The sequence below is a fragment of the Aureobasidium pullulans genome, assembly GCF_000721785.1.
Source record: "Aureobasidium pullulans EXF-150 unplaced genomic scaffold scaffold_17, whole genome shotgun sequence".
In the NCBI taxonomy this organism is placed as follows: Eukaryota; Fungi; Ascomycota; class Dothideomycetes; order Dothideales; family Saccotheciaceae; genus Aureobasidium; species Aureobasidium pullulans.
Genome location: NW_021941037.1, coordinates 120,284 through 136,569, shown reverse-complemented (window position 1 = coordinate 136,569; position 16,286 = coordinate 120,284). Strand labels below are relative to the sequence as shown.

The 16,286-nt window shown below is 50.9% G+C and overlaps 6 protein-coding genes across 6 annotated transcripts; 2 read left to right on the top strand and 4 right to left on the bottom strand.

The window, feature by feature from the left end:
* Positions 1–872: 872 nt before the first annotated feature.
* Positions 873–4,132, bottom strand: M438DRAFT_347792 (uncharacterized protein). The gene has a single exon (XM_029905985.1). The coding sequence runs from the start codon at positions 3,985–3,987 to the stop codon at positions 964–966; it is 3,024 nt and encodes a 1,007-aa protein (XP_029757879.1). The 5' UTR covers positions 3,988–4,132; the 3' UTR covers positions 873–963.
* Positions 4,133–5,188: 1,056 nt separating this feature from the next.
* M438DRAFT_357645 (uncharacterized protein) lies at positions 5,189–6,031 on the bottom strand (the record flags this gene model as incomplete). Its single annotated transcript, XM_029907188.1, has 3 exons — positions 5,189–5,845; positions 5,910–5,924; positions 5,975–6,031. 3 exons carry the CDS (start codon positions 6,029–6,031, stop codon positions 5,189–5,191), a joined length of 729 nt encoding a protein of 242 aa, XP_029757878.1.
* A 1,592-nt stretch (positions 6,032–7,623) lies between these two features.
* On the top strand, positions 7,624–10,416 carry M438DRAFT_407732 (putative aconitate hydratase 2). Its single transcript, XM_029909913.1, has 3 exons — positions 7,624–7,737; positions 7,795–8,656; positions 8,708–10,416. Exons 1-3 carry the CDS (start codon positions 7,693–7,695, stop codon positions 10,249–10,251), a joined length of 2,451 nt encoding a protein of 816 aa, XP_029757877.1. The 5' UTR covers positions 7,624–7,692; the 3' UTR covers positions 10,252–10,416.
* Positions 10,408–12,046, bottom strand: M438DRAFT_69116 (FAD/NAD(P)-binding domain-containing protein). Its single transcript, XM_029910261.1, has 3 exons — positions 11,887–12,046; positions 10,944–11,829; positions 10,408–10,866 (listed from the first exon to the last, which is right to left on the bottom strand). The coding sequence occupies exons 1-3, from the start codon at positions 11,956–11,958 to the stop codon at positions 10,565–10,567; spliced, it is 1,260 nt and encodes a 419-aa protein (XP_029757876.1). The 5' UTR covers positions 11,959–12,046; the 3' UTR covers positions 10,408–10,564.
* Positions 12,047–12,583: 537 nt separating this feature from the next.
* On the top strand, positions 12,584–13,648 carry M438DRAFT_301866 (uncharacterized protein; the record flags this gene model as incomplete). The annotated part of the gene is made up of 3 exons (XM_029902111.1): positions 12,584–12,726; positions 12,779–13,452; positions 13,509–13,648. Coding segments are annotated over exons 1-3 (837 nt in total), but the record flags the coding sequence as incomplete, so codon positions are not given.
* A 46-nt stretch (positions 13,649–13,694) lies between these two features.
* Positions 13,695–16,210, bottom strand: M438DRAFT_69113 (uncharacterized protein). Its single transcript, XM_029910260.1, has one exon. The coding sequence runs from the start codon at positions 16,048–16,050 to the stop codon at positions 13,894–13,896; it is 2,157 nt and encodes a 718-aa protein (XP_029757874.1). The 5' UTR covers positions 16,051–16,210; the 3' UTR covers positions 13,695–13,893.
* Between the last annotated feature and the right edge of the window lie 76 nt (positions 16,211–16,286).

The following is a 16,286-nucleotide window of genomic DNA, read 5'->3' as shown; positions in this document are numbered from 1 at the left end:
TGCCTCCGAAATCAACTCAATTCACCTCCCCTCCAGTCACAACCCCCACCACCTCCCTCCCACCCACTCAACCTTTATAACCAGCAAAACTTCATCCCTTCCAACAAGTCATTAAGCTGTGATGGTGTAGTGGTATCACACCTGTGTTATTATACAAGGCGCACGTGGGTGTCCTTGAAATCTTGAAGCACAGGAGGTCGCGGATTCGATTCCCGCTCACGGTTATTATGAGACTCTGTGCGCGGTATGGAGTAGGGGGATGTTAAAAAGTCCCTCTTCTTCACCATCGAGCACAGTGTCTCATAAACTTCTTCTTCTTTTGCCCTTGATGCTACGTGTGTTGTTGAGTATGGTGTTGAGTGTGTTCTTGGTTTTTGATAGAATGGAAATCTTGTGCATTTGGGTTGTTGTAGCATGTGTTCTTGCATTTCTATGACCACAAAGCCGTCTTTCGCTGGAAATGAGGAAGTTACAACACAAAAACGCTCTTTTTGCCAAAAGACGATGTAAATATCTCCTTTGCCCTACCAGCTCCTCATTCTGAAATTGCTCCAACGAGCGAACAAAGACCGCATGTAATTAAACATCTTGTATCGCAAAATATACTGCAGAGCCCATCTTCTTTCGACCCGCCGACACGGACATCGATACGCGGACGAAGCGACCGTCCACTATATCTGTCTTCTCGAGTAACAAGGAAGATCAAACTGATCCGTGCAGATTACCAAGGGTGTGTGAGATGAGAAATAAAGTACAAGCGAGGTAAAATCAGCATGTCAGAAAGGGAGCTCGACTTCCATAGGTAGCCGGGCATAGCCTCAAATGTCAGTTTCCCTTTGACGACGTGAATTATGAAACAACGCAGTGAAAAAATGCAGATTGATACCCGTATTAACGATACTCATGCCAGCCAAAGAAAAGAGTTTGGGATTCGAGCAAAAGTTCCGTTTGTGATCTCAGAAACTAATTCTTCTCCTTTCTCCACTTCTTGTACGCTTCTCCAAAGCTCTTGCCTTGCTCTGCTGTTTCACCAAAACCATTCAAGCTTCCTTCAACATCTCCGCCATTATTGTCAAGATAGACTAACGGCACCATACTGTTTCTCCCATGCGCACACATGAACGGAAAAACACATCCAGCCACCTTCCGCACCAAATTCTGACATTGCTCCAGACTCAATCTATCGTTGAACATGATGGCACTTCTGCATGCCCGTGAGTTCAACAGATGCAATATACCTTTCGGGCAAGAGCCCATCCGTCTAAGCCATGCGTGTTTTGTGTCCGCCAGTTCGACGTCTGCAGGTCGACTTCGTGTGCTGCCGGTCTCAGCCAGAGCGTATATCTCGCCACGAAGGAGTTCCATGATCAGCTTCGGCTCGGTCTTGCAGCGCTCTGATATGCCAGGAGGTAGTGTCAGAATGTTGAGGCGAGGCGGGTCTGTCTTGTTTGAAATTAGATCGTAGAGAATGCCCCAGCTTGCAAAGTGTTGGGCGTAATTCCTGAACATCTGTTCCTCTTGAAAAGGAAGCTGAAAATGTAGCGGTTTGTCCACTGGATTTGTGAGGATGGCTGATGTGAAACCGAAGTTCGACTTCATAAGTGTGGTGCCCCGGTTCGGCGTGCAAAGCCCTTCCAGAAGTGCCTCGAGAATGCATCGCTCTGACGCTGCGTGTTGGTCCATCAACACTAGCAGTTGTCTGGTATGATCCAGCTCTTCTGACTTAGGTCCTGAAAGACTCGGTATCTTCATCAGAATGAATTTGTCATCAACTTGTGAGATGACATGTGCGTGTGACAGAGCAGATTTGGATAGCCGACTTGTATCAGTAGTTCCAGCATGCGAGAATGAGTCCACTATGGCACATCGCTGGTGGTGGTCATGTGAATGCGGGGCTTCTTGTCCAGGCCCTCCGAATCCAACTGTAGGTATCGCTTGTTCTGGTTGATTTGCAAACGTTGGGTTCTTCCAAGTTTGTAAGAATGCGTCGAGCCACGGTGAAGCAGATGTTGTGTTCGAGGTCGGGCTGCGCAGTGCGCGTGGTGTACTTTTCCTTCTCTCAAGAACAAGTGACCTGCCGAACGATGATAACCGCGAATCTGCCGCAGCTGTTGTCCGGTTTGCGGGAGTATCGTTGGGTATCGCTCTGTGAGATTGGTCTGGCATGACAATGCCAGTACGTGCGTTGATGCGATGTTTCTGATGGGTCTTTGGGTCAACCCAGTCAATGTATGCCTCATCGGCTTGGTCGTGGATATGATATCGTTCATCGCCCATCGTCCCTTGCTCTTTTGTCGTACTGGGAGATGCGCAGTGCTCAAATCCAAATTGATTTGCGAAGACGGGTTCCACACTGATCGGAGTAGGAGTTTCTGCTGTCCTTGCTGGATTCCCTACGGTTTGCTTCAATTGGGGTGTCTTGCACTTCCATATGCTTTCGTACATCTGTGGTCGAGCACTCTTGATCCTACTCCAGTCTGTGAACGGCATCGTCGGTGTGGCATCATTAACACGCGGTCTACATCGCACTCTCTTAGAGCCTTGATTGTCGTCGCTCGTGATACTTGCTTGACTTGATGTACGAAGCAGGCCGCTGCCAGACTGTCGTAGAGAAGCAGAAGCGGGTCTACTTCCTGGAGCTTCGAGAGTCTGATCCGCTGCGGCTGTGGATTGATGGGCTTGTTTCCTCTTCCGACCTGTTTTCTTCGGACGAAAATTGTTCGCCTCCAACCAATGCATGGTCAGACTTTCGAGAACATTGACAATACTCTTGAGACGCATGTCGCTGAGCTTGCTCACAGGCTGTGCGCTCTCATCAGCTTTCAGTTCGACACGGAAATAGAATCTTGGCCATCGGTCAACTCCTTTTCTGCCTCCTCGTATCTGTTTGTTGGTGAGACCGTCTTGCTTGAATCGACGGTCATGTTGCCGGCGCTTGACCTCTGCCTCGTCAGGCTCAGAATTGTCAGCCACATGGCCGAAGCTCGACTGGGCGAATATTCGGTTGACAGTTTCGTAAAGCTCGTTGTGCCTGTTCTCATCCAAACAAGGCGTTATGCCAATAGAGATGAATTGCGCGGCCCTACTAGGAGCCGGATCCAACGATATGAGGCCCTTGACAATGACTGACAGGGTAGAGGCAGATACCGGAATCCAGCTGCTCTTGGAGTCGGTAGCGATGATGCCTGACTGGGACAAGATGCTCAAAATAGTGTTCTGATCGAAAGCCAATGTCTTCTTGTTCAGGATATTCAAATTTCTCTCACTCAGAGTGTTCGGCAAAAAGTGTGCACCTGTGTTGATCGAAAAGGTCTTTGCTGTGTTCCCTGAGTCCGTCACTATGACCTTAACATGCCGATTCCATGGTAGAAGCAAGCCCACAACACCGACTCTGAGGGCTTGCCATTGCCTCTCGACTTCAGAGCCTTCTTCTGCATAGTTGGCACGTTGCTTGACTCTCACAGGCATATTGCCGAACAAATCCTTGACAGACACGCGTGTGCCATGGGTATTGTGACTGCGAATCTCATGCTGTGGCGGAGCTGGCGTCAATCTGGAAATTGGCTTTGACCGATGTAGCACCAGAGTATTATGAGAGTAGTGCTGGAAATGGCGAGAAGTGATGGTGAGAAGCGATAGTGCTCCTGTCGATGCCAAAAAGGTTCCTTGGCCACCATGATTTTCGTATTGCGCATTATCCTGGTGCTTGGACGTGTGATACATGCGACCAAGCCCGCCAGTCTCGCGAAACTCGCAAGGAAGAACACCGAGGCCATTGTCTTCTACCGTACAACCACCTCGGCGAAAGTCGACGGACACATCGATTTTTGTTGCTTTTGCATCCAAGGAGTTCTCAAACAGTCCCAGTATTACCGCGTTGAGGCTAGTGATGTTGGTGGATGATTTGATCTGTGCGACAACATTGGCAGGGAGTGGTAGAATAGCGGTTGATGTATTTTGTGTTTTCAATCCAGATAGGTATTCCATTTTATTCATGCTTCCCTATGCCAAGCAAAGGTTTCACTCAAGGTGGACGCCACTTGAGTTTCGAACAATCTCGACTATCCAAAAGTGCGGACATGGATGTACCGATCAATGAGTGCCGGTCTATGGCGACAGAGATAGATTCGTGATTCGACAGCAGAAGGAGAGATGGAGCGAGTCGCAGAAGGTGCAAAAGTGCAGCAAAGCACGACGTCACAACATTTCTTGGCACTCGACCCATCCATGATCCATCTTCTTCTTGATCATTCCTTCCTTCCACGCTACAGCATCTAGCATGATTCGGAGAAGTTCGATGTTCAACGATGGTCTTTCGCCACAACCTGTGACTTCGAATTGAGAAGCGACAGAGTTGTCGCAGTGCAGCCTCCTTATGCGCTAAACTTTGTCACATCCAAGCCGCCGCGAAGCAAATTGATCTATATATCAAATGCACGATGGTTTTGAACAACAGCACATCGTTCGCAGAGAGCGACGAATTGAAGTCCTCTCTTTGGACCTAGCTCTACTTCCAAATATCCATGTGGTAAGCACGTATGCTCTCCTGGCGTACCATAAGATCGTCTTTGCCGATATGTTTGGAAGCCAAGGGATGGCGTGAAGTCATGCATGTAGGCTGTCGTCCATCGCCATACGCAGAACTTCCAAAACTTGTTTCTTTTTTCCTCCCACCACAATACCATACATATAGGGGCACAGAAACCGCACCAGAACCGGAATCTCAGCCTGGCGAGACACCTGGCTTAAAATCAAGGAGAAGCGCCGCTCGCAGTGGCCGTGTACCTGATTACCAAAAGCATCCTTCCGTTTTACCGCCAGTTTAGAGGCCTCACAGGGAAGAGGAAGTTCGATGCTGGGTCAACCTCTACGCGGCTACTTCTGTGTTACAGTAAACTCTTGGTGATGCTTGATGGAATCGCTCTTGTAAACTCCGAAAGGTCCGTGTGGGGAACAACCCTGTCATTTTAGATTGATGTTTCGAACAAGAACTTCTAATTTCTGTCAGCACAATCGTTTCGAATCATCAGGTCCGAGTCAGAGAGAGAAAAACAAGTCAGCATCCGCTATCGATAAGCAGTCCGAGATAGTGGGAGGTGGTGGTCTGGGTTTCGATGGTGAGATTCTGTTATCAAGGTGGGGATTACTAAACATTGGATGTCGTTATGTGGGCTGGTATGACAGAGTACTATGAAGAGGCGTTTTTCCTGTAGGAGACTTTTTCGACGGCCACGTTCTCCACACCGTTCTGGTCCTTGCGAAGCTGGTAAACGTAGAGCACGAGGACGTCTCCTTGGACCTGCTCGGGATGATCAGAAAGGTCGACTAGGTTAGCCCATGATGCGTGGCGACTCACATCCATAAGCACAAAGCTGGGCGTTGAGACGGCCTCGCCCTCAGAGTCGAGCTCGGCATCTGGTGACCAACTGACGGCGCCGGTCGCACTGCCAGGGTTGACAAAGAACTTTCCCTCCATCTCGTAGGCTTCAAACTTGCATGTACCGCCCCAGCACAAGACGTCAACATCCATCTGTCTTGCTGCTATCAACAAGCTGTCTGGGTCGCCTGGTGGGACGATGGTGTGACCATGTGTGAAGCCAATACGCAGACCGCCATGTGTGACTACTTTTGAGAGGGCAGTAGGGACTGGGACCTGATCGGTAGGAGCAGCGTATGCGGCGTTCGGATTCGGAGGGGCAGGAGTTGATAGCGAGATGTCAAAGTCACCCTTGACGAGTTGAAGATCAGGAGCGAGGTTTCGGAGGAAGGTGTAGACGCTGGGTGATGTGAGGTTGCCTAGACAGAGGATCTGGCCAATTTTTCCAGGTGTGAGGAGTTTCTTGAACTGTTTCCGAGTCGCGTTAGGAGCCAGATCGAGGGTCAATGGCCGGAGGACTGTCTTGTCGTACCTTTGCTGGGATGTCCTGTCGCGTTGTCAGTCAAGGCGTGCGAATTGCACAGGGAGCCAACTTACATTGGCACGATCCGGGATGAAGAGATCGCCCAAGCATAATACAAGTCTCGAAGTCATGATCGTTTGCGCACTCCAACTTGCGCCTGTGTAATGTCCTGAACTTGGATGTGACTATGCTGTCTGTCGCGATGCGACACGCAACGACATCAGCGGGGCGGAGAGGGCGGAGGTGAGCTTGGACCCTCGCCGGTGCCGCCAAGCACGCCTCGATCTTCCTTCTCTTTGGTAAAGTCATCTTCCTTCTCTTCGCAACCACTTTTGGGAAGATAACTCGCCGTATTCTGTCAGCTGTATTTGCAAACTTCACTCTGATCGGCATTGTACTGTGCCATGATGTGTATTGACACTCTATGTTTGGTGCAAAAGCTCACTAAAATCCGTGATATACCATGGCAATATCTCATCCACCGACCCAGAAGGACTGCGACTGTCGTCTATCCCACCCACCGAATCACAAGAGATGCCGCTCACAGGTAGGTGTTGTACAGAGTCACCATCTCTGTAATTCTTGGACGTATCCAACCATCTTATCCAATAAATCAGAGCCACGAATTACGTCTTCATCCGCCAGCAGACCTCATCCACCACAATTGGCACAATGACACCATAAACAGACAGTGGTGTGGTCACCAGAGAGCGCTATCGCCAATTCCTGGCAAGAGCCGCTCAGATGAACCGCCTTCGTCAGCCGGAAGTGCTCGTGATGGAAGAACGTTATGCCACTACCATGAGGCTGCCCGACTGTATGACAAGATGGTCGTATGCTTGCGGTCACAAAGGACAAGCCAACTCAACGCACTGCCATTCAGATCTCGAGGATAAGCAGCCTGATCTCAAGTGCGGAATGACTTCCCCAAACTCTATCAACCAAATTTTCGAGGATGAATATCGCTTCGCAATGACTATCAAAGTTGCCAAAGACATGGTAGAGCCATTTGATATCATGTACATGGGCCAAAGCAGGTCTGGAGCTGAGATCCACGCTGCAAATCTCAAGTCCCGCACACTATATGCCAACTCCAGAGCCAGGCTCAACCAGGAGGCTAGAACCATGGGGGAAGCCTTCGCCGAATTGTCTGTGACATCGGAGAATGCAGAGAACCAGGGTCACACGGTCGCTTGCAACCCTCAAGCTCCTTCGAACAACGTACAGTGCGTTGTGGATTTCGTCGCTCACAACTACGACATTCGCCGAAGGGTCTAAGGATCAACCTGTTGTGCCACGCTTTCGCTCTCAAAAGACTGCCCGTAGTCGTATCCTGAGCTCGGACTCGATTGTCGACGAGCACGCTGTGCTTGCAGCAAGAATGTCGCTTCACAGACTCAGATGCAGTAGACGTGCTCCCAAACTTCCCTTCAGGCTGAGGATATGGAGGACATGTCAGCAAATCGAGAAATCTAAGCCAACAGACGTATGACAATACATCCGCATCTTTCCAGAGTTGGAACTTATACATAGCAAGCAGATACTCTTCATGCATTCCCTGATGTTTTGTAAAGAGAATAGTGAGATATTACTAATGGACGTGTGGCCAGTGGTTCATGAGGGCATCCGCACCCCAGACGCGGGTGGTTGCGAAAGAAATGTGGAGAAAAGCTTTGGCGGAAGATCGGCGGGCAACAGCGAAATATCTGGGCGACTTCGGCCGCGAGACCAGTGACCAGTCATTTTGCCTTTCTCTCCCTGTATATTCCTCCTGTTGAACACATCAGGCACCATGGGAGCACAATTATTGCGCACAGGCAGATTGCCCGCAGTCAGGGTATGCGATATACTCCGCAATTGAATGGTTTACAAGGCATGACTAACACGTCGGCAGTCACTTGCCTCTTCTGTTTCGCGAGGCTCAATAGCGCGCCGTCATCTGGCTACCGCGGCGGATGCCTCTACCATGCCCTCTGCCGCCGACCTGGCCAGTCGCACCCCGCCATACCCAAAGCTGCTGCAAAGACTACACCAAGTCCGCCGTATCCTGCCCGACCGTCCCCTCACACTCGCCGAGAAGATCCTCTACTCACATCTTGAGTCACCCGAGGAGTCCCTCTTGACCGGAACGAACAATGGCGCCGACATTCGTGGAAAGGCCAACCTCAAGTTGAAGCCTGACAGAGTTGCCATGCAAGATGCCTCCGCCCAGATGGCCCTGCTGCAGTTCATGTCTTGCGGTCTCCCTACCACTGCTGTCCCTGCCAGTATTCACTGCGACCACATGATTGTTGGAGAAAGAGGTGCAGATGTCGACTTGCCCCAATCTATCAAGGGAAACAAGGAGGTCTTTGACTTCTTGGAGAGTGCGGCAAAGAAGTACGGTATCGAGTTCTGGCCTCCTGGTGCTGGTATCATTCACCAAAACGTCCTCGAGAACTACTCTGCTCCTGGTCTCATGATGCTTGGAACCGACTCGCACACTCCCAATGCCGGCGGTCTCGGTGCCATTGCCATTGGTGTTGGTGGTGCTGACGCTGTCGATGCTCTGGTTGACGCTCCTTGGGAACTCAAGGCTCCTAAGATTCTCGGTGTAAACCTTGTTGGCCAGCTCAGCGGCTGGGCCAGTCCTAAGGATATCATCCTCAACCTTGCTGGTCAGCTCACAGTCCGTGGTGGTACTGGATACATCGTCGAGTACTTTGGACCTGGTGTTGAGACTCTTGCGACAACTGGCATGTCTACCGTTTGCAACAGTAAGTAACCCTCGTTTGACCCTTCGAAACTTCACGGCTAACTTTTCGTAGTGGGTGCTGAGATTGGTGCAACCACGTCCATCTTCCCCTTCACCAAGGCCCACGTTCCTTACCTCCACGCCACTCACCGTGGTCCCATCGCCATCGCTGCCGAGACTATTGCCAGCTCTCCTGGTCCTCACAACCTGCTTCGCGCTGATTCTGGCGCCCAGTACGATAAGGTCATCACCATTGACCTGAGCACTCTCGAGCCTCACGTCAACGGACCCATGACTCCCGACCTTTCCACTCCTCTGTCTATGTTCCGCGAAACTGTCAAGGCCAACAACTGGCCTGAGACCCTCGGTGCTGGTTTGATCGGCTCCTGCACCAACTCTTCTTACCAAGATATGACACGTGCCGAATCGCTAGTTAAGCAGGCCACAGCTGCCGGTCTTCAGCCCAAGGCCGACTTCTTCATCACCCCTGGTAGTGAACAGGTTCGCGCAACTCTCGAGCGTGACGAGACCCTCAGCACCTTCAACGACGCTGGTGGTGTCATTCTTGCCAACGCTTGCGGTCCCTGCATCGGACAGTGGACCCGTACCGATGGTGTTGAGAAGGGAACCGAGAACGCTATCTTCACATCTTACAACCGTAACTTCCGTGGTCGCAACGATGGAAACGTCAAGACCATGAACTTCCTGGCTAGTCCCGAGCTCGTTACTGCCATGGCATACAGTGGTAGCACAACCTTCAACCCCATGACCGACTCGATCCCTCTCCCCAATGGCGGCGAATTCCGCTTCAACCCCCCTCAAGGTCGTGACCTACCCACCACTGGCTTCGCTACAGGCAACCCCGAGTTCCTCCCTACCTCAGGCCAAGCTGATGCCAGCGTCGAGGTCCAGGTCGACCCCAACTCCACCCGCCTTGCTCTCCTCGAGCCCTTCGCTCCCTTCCCCCAGACAGAGCTCGACGGTCTTCGCGTCCTCGTCAAGGTCAAGGGCCAATGCACAACCGACACCATTTCCGCCGCAGGTCCCTGGCTCAAATACAAGGGTCACTTGCCCAACATTGCTGAGAACACCCTGATCGGTGCCATCAACGCCGAGACCGGCGAGACCAACGTCGTCTACGATGTCAACGACACAGACTCCCGCGCCAATGGTATGGGCATCCCCGCTCTGGCCAAGAAGTGGAAGGAGCAAGGTAAGGAGTGGCTCGTCGTTGCCGAACACAACTACGGTGAGGGTTCTGCTCGCGAGCACGCCGCTCTGCAACCTCGCTACCTCGGCGGCCGCATCATCCTTACCAAGTCATTTGCCCGTATCCACGAGACCAACTTGAAGAAGCAAGGTGTTGTGCCATTGACTTTTGTCAACGAGGCCGATTACGACAAGATGGCTGCTTGTGACGAGGTCCGCACCGAGGGTCTTCTTGACGTCCTCAACTCTGGCGGTCAGGGAAACGTTACCCTTGTGGTCAAGACCAAGGCTGGTGAGGAGATCAGAGTCGCCACCAAGCACACCCTTTCCAAGGACCAATGTGCCTTTGTTCTCGCTGGCTCCGCATTGAACCTCCTTGCTGCCAAGGCTGGCAAGGGTCCCGCATAAGTGTTTTATTCTTTTCCTCGAAAAGTTTTTCTTTCTCTGGAAAAAAAAGGCACAGAACGGAGTTGTTTTTGAGGCGAGCATTGGATTTGTTGTTGTTTTATACTGCTCTTTCTACCTGTCGATATATATCCCATGAATGTTGAAACGTTTTACATGTCATTTCCTTTCCATGTTGCCAGCTCGTGGACGCAAAGATAAAGATCTGGGTCTTGCTTCTTGCGTAATAATGTCTCTGCCGCACCCCATGCTGAATCTCAAACCAAGTATCCGGTTGATAAGGTATCCATACGTTTTCTTTTGCCATCAGCTTTCTTCACGATGCCTCTTGCTGTTCCAACCACTTTACAGCACCCTCATATTTACAATTATAATCCAAGAACTCTGCAGGGTTGAGCGTGACTTTGACACTGCCCTTTGCCGTGGCGGGTTTGGCTTGTTGACGACTGTATGCCTGGATCAGAGATGCGCGTTTGTATCTCGCTTCAAACACCTTTCGGATGCGTCGAGTGATTTGCTGGGGATTTGGCTTTGCGGTCGTGTCGGCGAAGAAGGCTTGCAGGGCTTCGGCGTCTTCGATGGATTGGGATGCGCCTTGGCCTTGGGTGGGTAACATGGCTGGGATATTTTGGTCAGTTACATGTTTGTTGTTTCATCACGAACTGGATTTGGAAAGATAAAAGAAAAGAGCGTACCATGTGCGGCATCCCCGATGATGATGCATCTACCGGCAATCCAGGTGGGCAAAGCATCGATATCTCGCAACTGCCAAAGCGCAATATCGGGAGCCTGCTTGAAGATATCTCTGATCCATTGTGGGAAATCGTGATATGTTTGTAGCAATTTTGAGAGATGGCCGGGGGTGGTCCAGGAATTCGGGGTCGAGGATTCGTGCATGTGTTCGTCTGGGACCATGCCTACAAGACCCAGCAAGTCGCCGTTGCGAGCGGGTCCCATGATGACGCGTCGATCGTGTCCCATTATCAGAGTGGTGGCTTGTCGTGTGTGATCAAAAACCTCTTTGTCTACATCCAGACCCGCCAAGTTTGTTGTTTCCACCAAAAGACGATATGCCGAGACGCCTGTGGGAGCTGGATGGACCAACTCATGATTCCCTGCTTTGAGAACGGCTTCACGAATTACACTATGGATGCCGTCAGCACCGATGATGAGGTCGCCTTGATAGATGGTTCCGTCTGCCAGCGTGATCGCTCTAGTTTCGCAATCACAGCCGACTACTTTGGCTGCCGTCACGATGCTGGCAGGATATCCCGGTAGCTCGGTAGAGAGTGCCGCTTCTCTCAAAGCGCTGTGAAGGTCTTGACGATGATACACCATACGGTCTGCCCCGTATTTCTCTCCATCCATGTCAATGTTCATGTGAATCTTTCCACTGGTATCCAGGATGCGAAACTGTCTTTCTGCTGTGGGCTTTGCCCTTTGAAGAATATCCTTGAGGTTCCACTGCTCGACTATCTTTTGAGCGTTCGGTTGGAGAGAGAGAAGGGCGCCGACTTCTTTATTCATGCGAGACTTCTCGAGAACGATTATCTCACGTTGTGGTCCTCGCAATGCTATAGCCTGGTCGCGTGTGTCAATATCTGGAATGTTGATTTTGCTCGAGTTTTGACTGCTTACCGTAGCTAGGCCTGCAATACCACCACCTACGATGATGATTCGGAAAGTGTTGGTTGTCGCATCGATGGCCATTTTTGCTTCAATCTCTAGGTGTGTTGGATTCGTGGTTGAAAGATTGCAGTAGTCGATGAACTTGTTTGATCCTTGCTCCTGATACCTTGATGGACATTCTCGGTCTTTGTACAATCAAAACAGACAGCCGATGCATGTCGGGACCACATTAAACCCAAGAGCAAGGACCTTCGTGCGTTATTCCGAGGTGTGGCTGGAAGAGGGGGAGGAAAGGGTCAAGTCGTGAGTGACCATGTCTGCCGAGCCGAACCGAAATAAGGCTCCGAAACGCGCAATATGTTCAACCGAGCCGAGACAGACTCCCGCACTCGGTGTCCCGAGCCTGCTCACTACTCGGCGTGATGATGACCCTTCTGCCTTTCGTGGGCAAAGGGGCACTTTCGCACTTCGGTTCGGATCAGTGAGCATGTTCCAGCCATCCTAAGGTTGCGCGAGTGGAAGTAAACTTTCCACATATATCATCCGGCGTTTCGAACCAGAGCTCACCACATCACCACACTGCAAATATATCAGCTTCTTCCAGACCAACCAAAGATCACATTCATACTCACAAGAGATACAAGCAAATTCACCACTATCAATCATGTCAACCCAGACAGCAACACAAATTTCCGAAGTGGAACAGCTTCGCCTCAAAGCTAGCAATAGCCCTGTCAATGACTGGCAGGCCGATTTGGCTAGGGATGGTTATGCAGTCGTCAAGGGAGCTGTCGCAAAGGAAAAGGCTGCTGAATATGCTGAGCGCATGTATCAATACCTTGAGGGCTTGTAAGTTATGGTTATCCAGCATCAACGAGCCCGAAGACTGACACAAATTCAGCGGCCTTGGCTTTGACAGAAACAATCGTTCAACATGGACCTCAGAGCATCTCCCAGAGATCAACAACAAAGGCATGTGTCTCGATTATGCCGTCGCCCACGAAGACTTTGTTTGGGATGTGCGATCAGAGCCAGGCGTCGTAGGCGCATTCGAACAATGGTTGAAGACGGAAGATCTTATCGTTTCCTTCGACGCTGTCAACTTCGGCCTCAGTGGTCGCAAGGACCTAGCTCCCAACAAGCCATGGCCTCATCAAGACCAGGATCCCACCAAGAGCGGCTTCCGCTGCCTCCAGGGTCTTGTCAACATCCTTCCTAACGGACCCAACGACGGAGGCCTCATCGTCTGCAAAGGTGCTCATCTTCTCAGCGAGCAATTCCACAAGGAAATGGCTTGGGAAGAGCCCATCCCCGCCTGGAACCCAGAATGGTATGGCTTCACTGATGCCGGTATGAAGTGGTTGGAAGACAAGGGTCTGGAATGGGTCAAGGTGTCCGGCGAGCCCGGTGACCTCTTGCTCTGGGATTCAAGAGTGCCCCACTACAACCTGAGTTCGACGACTGATCAGAGCCGCTTCTGTGTATACACTTGCTATATGCCTGTTGCCGAGGCAAGTCAAGAAGACTTGAAGCGCAAAAAGATTGCCTTTGAAGGATGGTTCGGCACTACACACTGTAAGTTGACAATAATCCAGGATGCTCCTGGATGGCATGACTAACAATATTCCCAGGGCCTAACTGCCAAGTCATGGGTCGCAACCAAGCAAAGAGAAATGGCGAGACAGATCCTCATAATAGAACCGAGCCTGTCAAGAAGCCTCAATTGAGTGAGCGGGCATATCGCCTTACAGGCATTCCGTACATCAAAGCTGAGGCGTAGAGATTGGGTGATTGGAAAATGATCGGCGTTTCGATAAGCTTTGATTTCAGAAGATAGTATATCAGCATAGCCAGGTATCTTCTCAGTAAAGCACGTTCGTTCATAACAGCTCCCGTCGTCTTCTATATGCCAATAGGAATCCTGATGGAAGCAGACCTAGTGACTCGTTCAGAAAGATCGTACTTGTAGTCGGTAGACTTGGAATCTGTAACGAAGCACAATTGTCATTCAGAAACTCAATGAGGATCGTCGAAAGATAGCTGCGGTATTCCCATCAAGTGCTCAATATCCACACCCTCGAAGCCTCCAGCGTCAAGTGCGAAATCTCCTACGTACAAGCGCGGAAACAACATGTCCCACTCATCGGAGAGGTTTGGGTCATAAGCTTGATTGAGTTGTGTGCTTGCAGTACCTCCGTTTTGATTGTCAGAGCTTGGCTGAGGGGTGTACTGTGAGTTGCTTGGCAGCGGTGTAGTCCTCCTGGTCGGTGCTCTTGAAGCCGTGATACCCTTGGGCGAAAGGGTGTTCTGCGAAGCAAATTGCTTCAGACTCTTCAGCAATGTGTAAAATCCAGGGTCTTGACCATCCGCAGTGTATCTCTGCTCGACTGCTTCGGCGGCGGAGTATATCAAACCAACATCAGAGCGTGTAGACCATGAGGTAGGGTTCTTCAGAGCGACTATAGAAAGCACATAAATCGCCATTAGTGGTCCAGTGAGCGTCTGAAGTCTGGAGAGTTCGGTCATGTCTCTGGCTTGTAGATAAGCAGTGATGATTGCTCTGGCAGAATTTGCACATATCGATTCACTGGAGGCCAGCCGGTTGGCGTCAGACTTTTGCAGGTTGTAGCGAGCAATATTGGTACGGTGTATTTCCTTATCCATTAGCAAAGCAGCTCGATGAAGATTGATCATTGTAGAATGATATTGTATGGTCAAGAACGCCCGTGGGAGAGCAAGTTCAGGTCCGTTGATTGAGATATCTCCGTCGCAGCGCAATTCCAGGGAAAGTTCATTTTGCCATTCTACAAGAGCTTTGTCCAAGCGAGATTGAGCTTCCAGAACTGCGGCAATGGTCGGAAGCTTTATGGTAGCCAGATGCCTACATATACTGCCCTGTATAGTTGCCAGTGTAGTGAGTGCTTGTAGCGCATCTACTTCCCTCACACTTTTGCTCTGAAGATCCCTAATCTGATCAACGTCTTCGTCCTGTATTTGCGGCGGTCTTCCGGTCTCTAAACTCATGATACGGTCAAGACAGTATGCGCTCCACCAGGTTTTGAGCCCGAGATGCATGAGCTCAGTCTGCTCCATGTTGGGGTTGCCGTATCCGTTCAGCTTTCTGTGAAGACCAAGAGAATGTATGATGCGGATCGCCTGGCCTAATGCTTGTGAGCCTGCGCCGTCCTTATTACGACCGCGTAGAGCTAGACAGATGAGTACCAGAGCTTGAGCCGATGGTAAATAAGGCTGAGCAACAAGATAAGCATACAGAGAGTATGCTGCAGTTATATAGGCAGTGCCTTGTGCGGAGTGACCAAGAGAATCCGCTCCAATGGCCAAGCAAGCATACACTGTCGCGATGAGCGGTCTTTGACGGACAGGCAGTGCTCTCAAATCTTGACGCTGCATTCGTTCCGCAAACGAAGTAATGCTGTCCCTTGATACAACCGAGAAGAATCTGCCCACACACGAGAAGTAGGCCGCGGTATATGCCTCCCAATCAGCAGGAATCGAAGGCATGTACAGGTCTTCGGGTAGCTCCATCTCCTCGCAGAACCTCATGCCATGTTGAAAAGAACTTGTGAGTCCGGTAGGAGAGACATGGAGTGTCATGTCTAGCCATTGAGAAAACACCTGCAGGCTAGTCGAGCCCAAGTACTTCCGCTCGGTAGCACTCACAGAATTGACTGCGAATCCAGGGCTTTGGCCGCTATCTACCATACTGGAGATCACGACAGTCGGTCTCGGTTGCTGTTCTTGTTGCTCTGTTCTAGGCTCTGATCTCTCGACTAGATCACTAATGGCCATGCGAACGCTTGGACGATTAAGGGGTGTTTCTTGCAGTGGCGTATTCCGCTGCCAGATGGGACTCTGATAAGTACCGACATCAGACGATGGAGCTTCCGTATGCCCGTTTGCTCCATTGATCGTATGTGAGGTCCCGGAGCCAGACGGTGAATTAGCGAGACCAGTACCAGCTCTGCGACGAGCGTGAGTCGCGAGCTCGGTTGGATTGTTCGGATCTGTGGTAATGCACTCAGCCCCTGCTCGAATGCAGTTGGAGCATGATGGCTGTTGTTCGTCGCATCGCACTTTCCGAGACCGACATTTGTTGCAAGCTCGGGACAGGCGCATCCGTTTGTGTGGTCGGTTCGCGGCTTCCGAAGACATGAGATGCTAGAGGTGAGCGTGCTTGATACTGGCTCGGTCGAAGCTGTAGCCTCACACTTCGGTATCGCGAGCCGTGATTATGTGCATCGCATCCTGTCGGAATAGATTGATCGAAGACCACACTCCACCGGAAGGATGATCTGTTCGGTATGAAAGAGGTTGCACCTCGGATATCCGACGAGAGTGAATGCGGGGTAGTTTTTTGTTTTGGGAAACTGCCGAGATTCTTCCAGGCG

What these genes read in the sequence shown, in the direction of transcription:
- M438DRAFT_347792 (XM_029905985.1), bottom strand. Translation starts at nt 3,987, where the DNA reads ATGGAATACCTATCTGGATTGAAAACACAAAATACATCAACCGCTATT.
- M438DRAFT_407732 (XM_029909913.1), top strand. Translation starts at nt 7,693, where the DNA reads ATGGGAGCACAATTATTGCGCACAGGCAGATTGCCCGCAGTCAGG. An exon ending in GCAGATTGCCCGCAGTCAGG is followed by an intron (nt 7,738 to 7,794) that starts GTATGCGATATA and finishes ACACGTCGGCAG; the next exon opens with TCACTTGCCTCTTCTGTTTC. An exon ending in CATGTCTACCGTTTGCAACA is followed by an intron (nt 8,657 to 8,707) that starts GTAAGTAACCCT and finishes AACTTTTCGTAG; the next exon opens with TGGGTGCTGAGATTGGTGCA.
- M438DRAFT_69116 (XM_029910261.1), bottom strand. Translation starts at nt 11,958, where the DNA reads ATGGCCATCGATGCGACAACCAACACTTTCCGAATCATCATCGTAGGT. An exon ending in GTATTGCAGGCCTAGCTACG is followed by an intron (nt 11,830 to 11,886) that starts GTAAGCAGTCAA and finishes ACACGCGACCAG; the next exon opens with GCTATAGCATTGCGAGGACC. An exon ending in CATCGGGGATGCCGCACATG is followed by an intron (nt 10,867 to 10,943) that starts GTACGCTCTTTT and finishes AAAATATCCCAG; the next exon opens with CCATGTTACCCACCCAAGGC.
- M438DRAFT_69113 (XM_029910260.1), bottom strand. Translation starts at nt 16,050, where the DNA reads ATGTCTTCGGAAGCCGCGAACCGACCACACAAACGGATGCGCCTGTCC.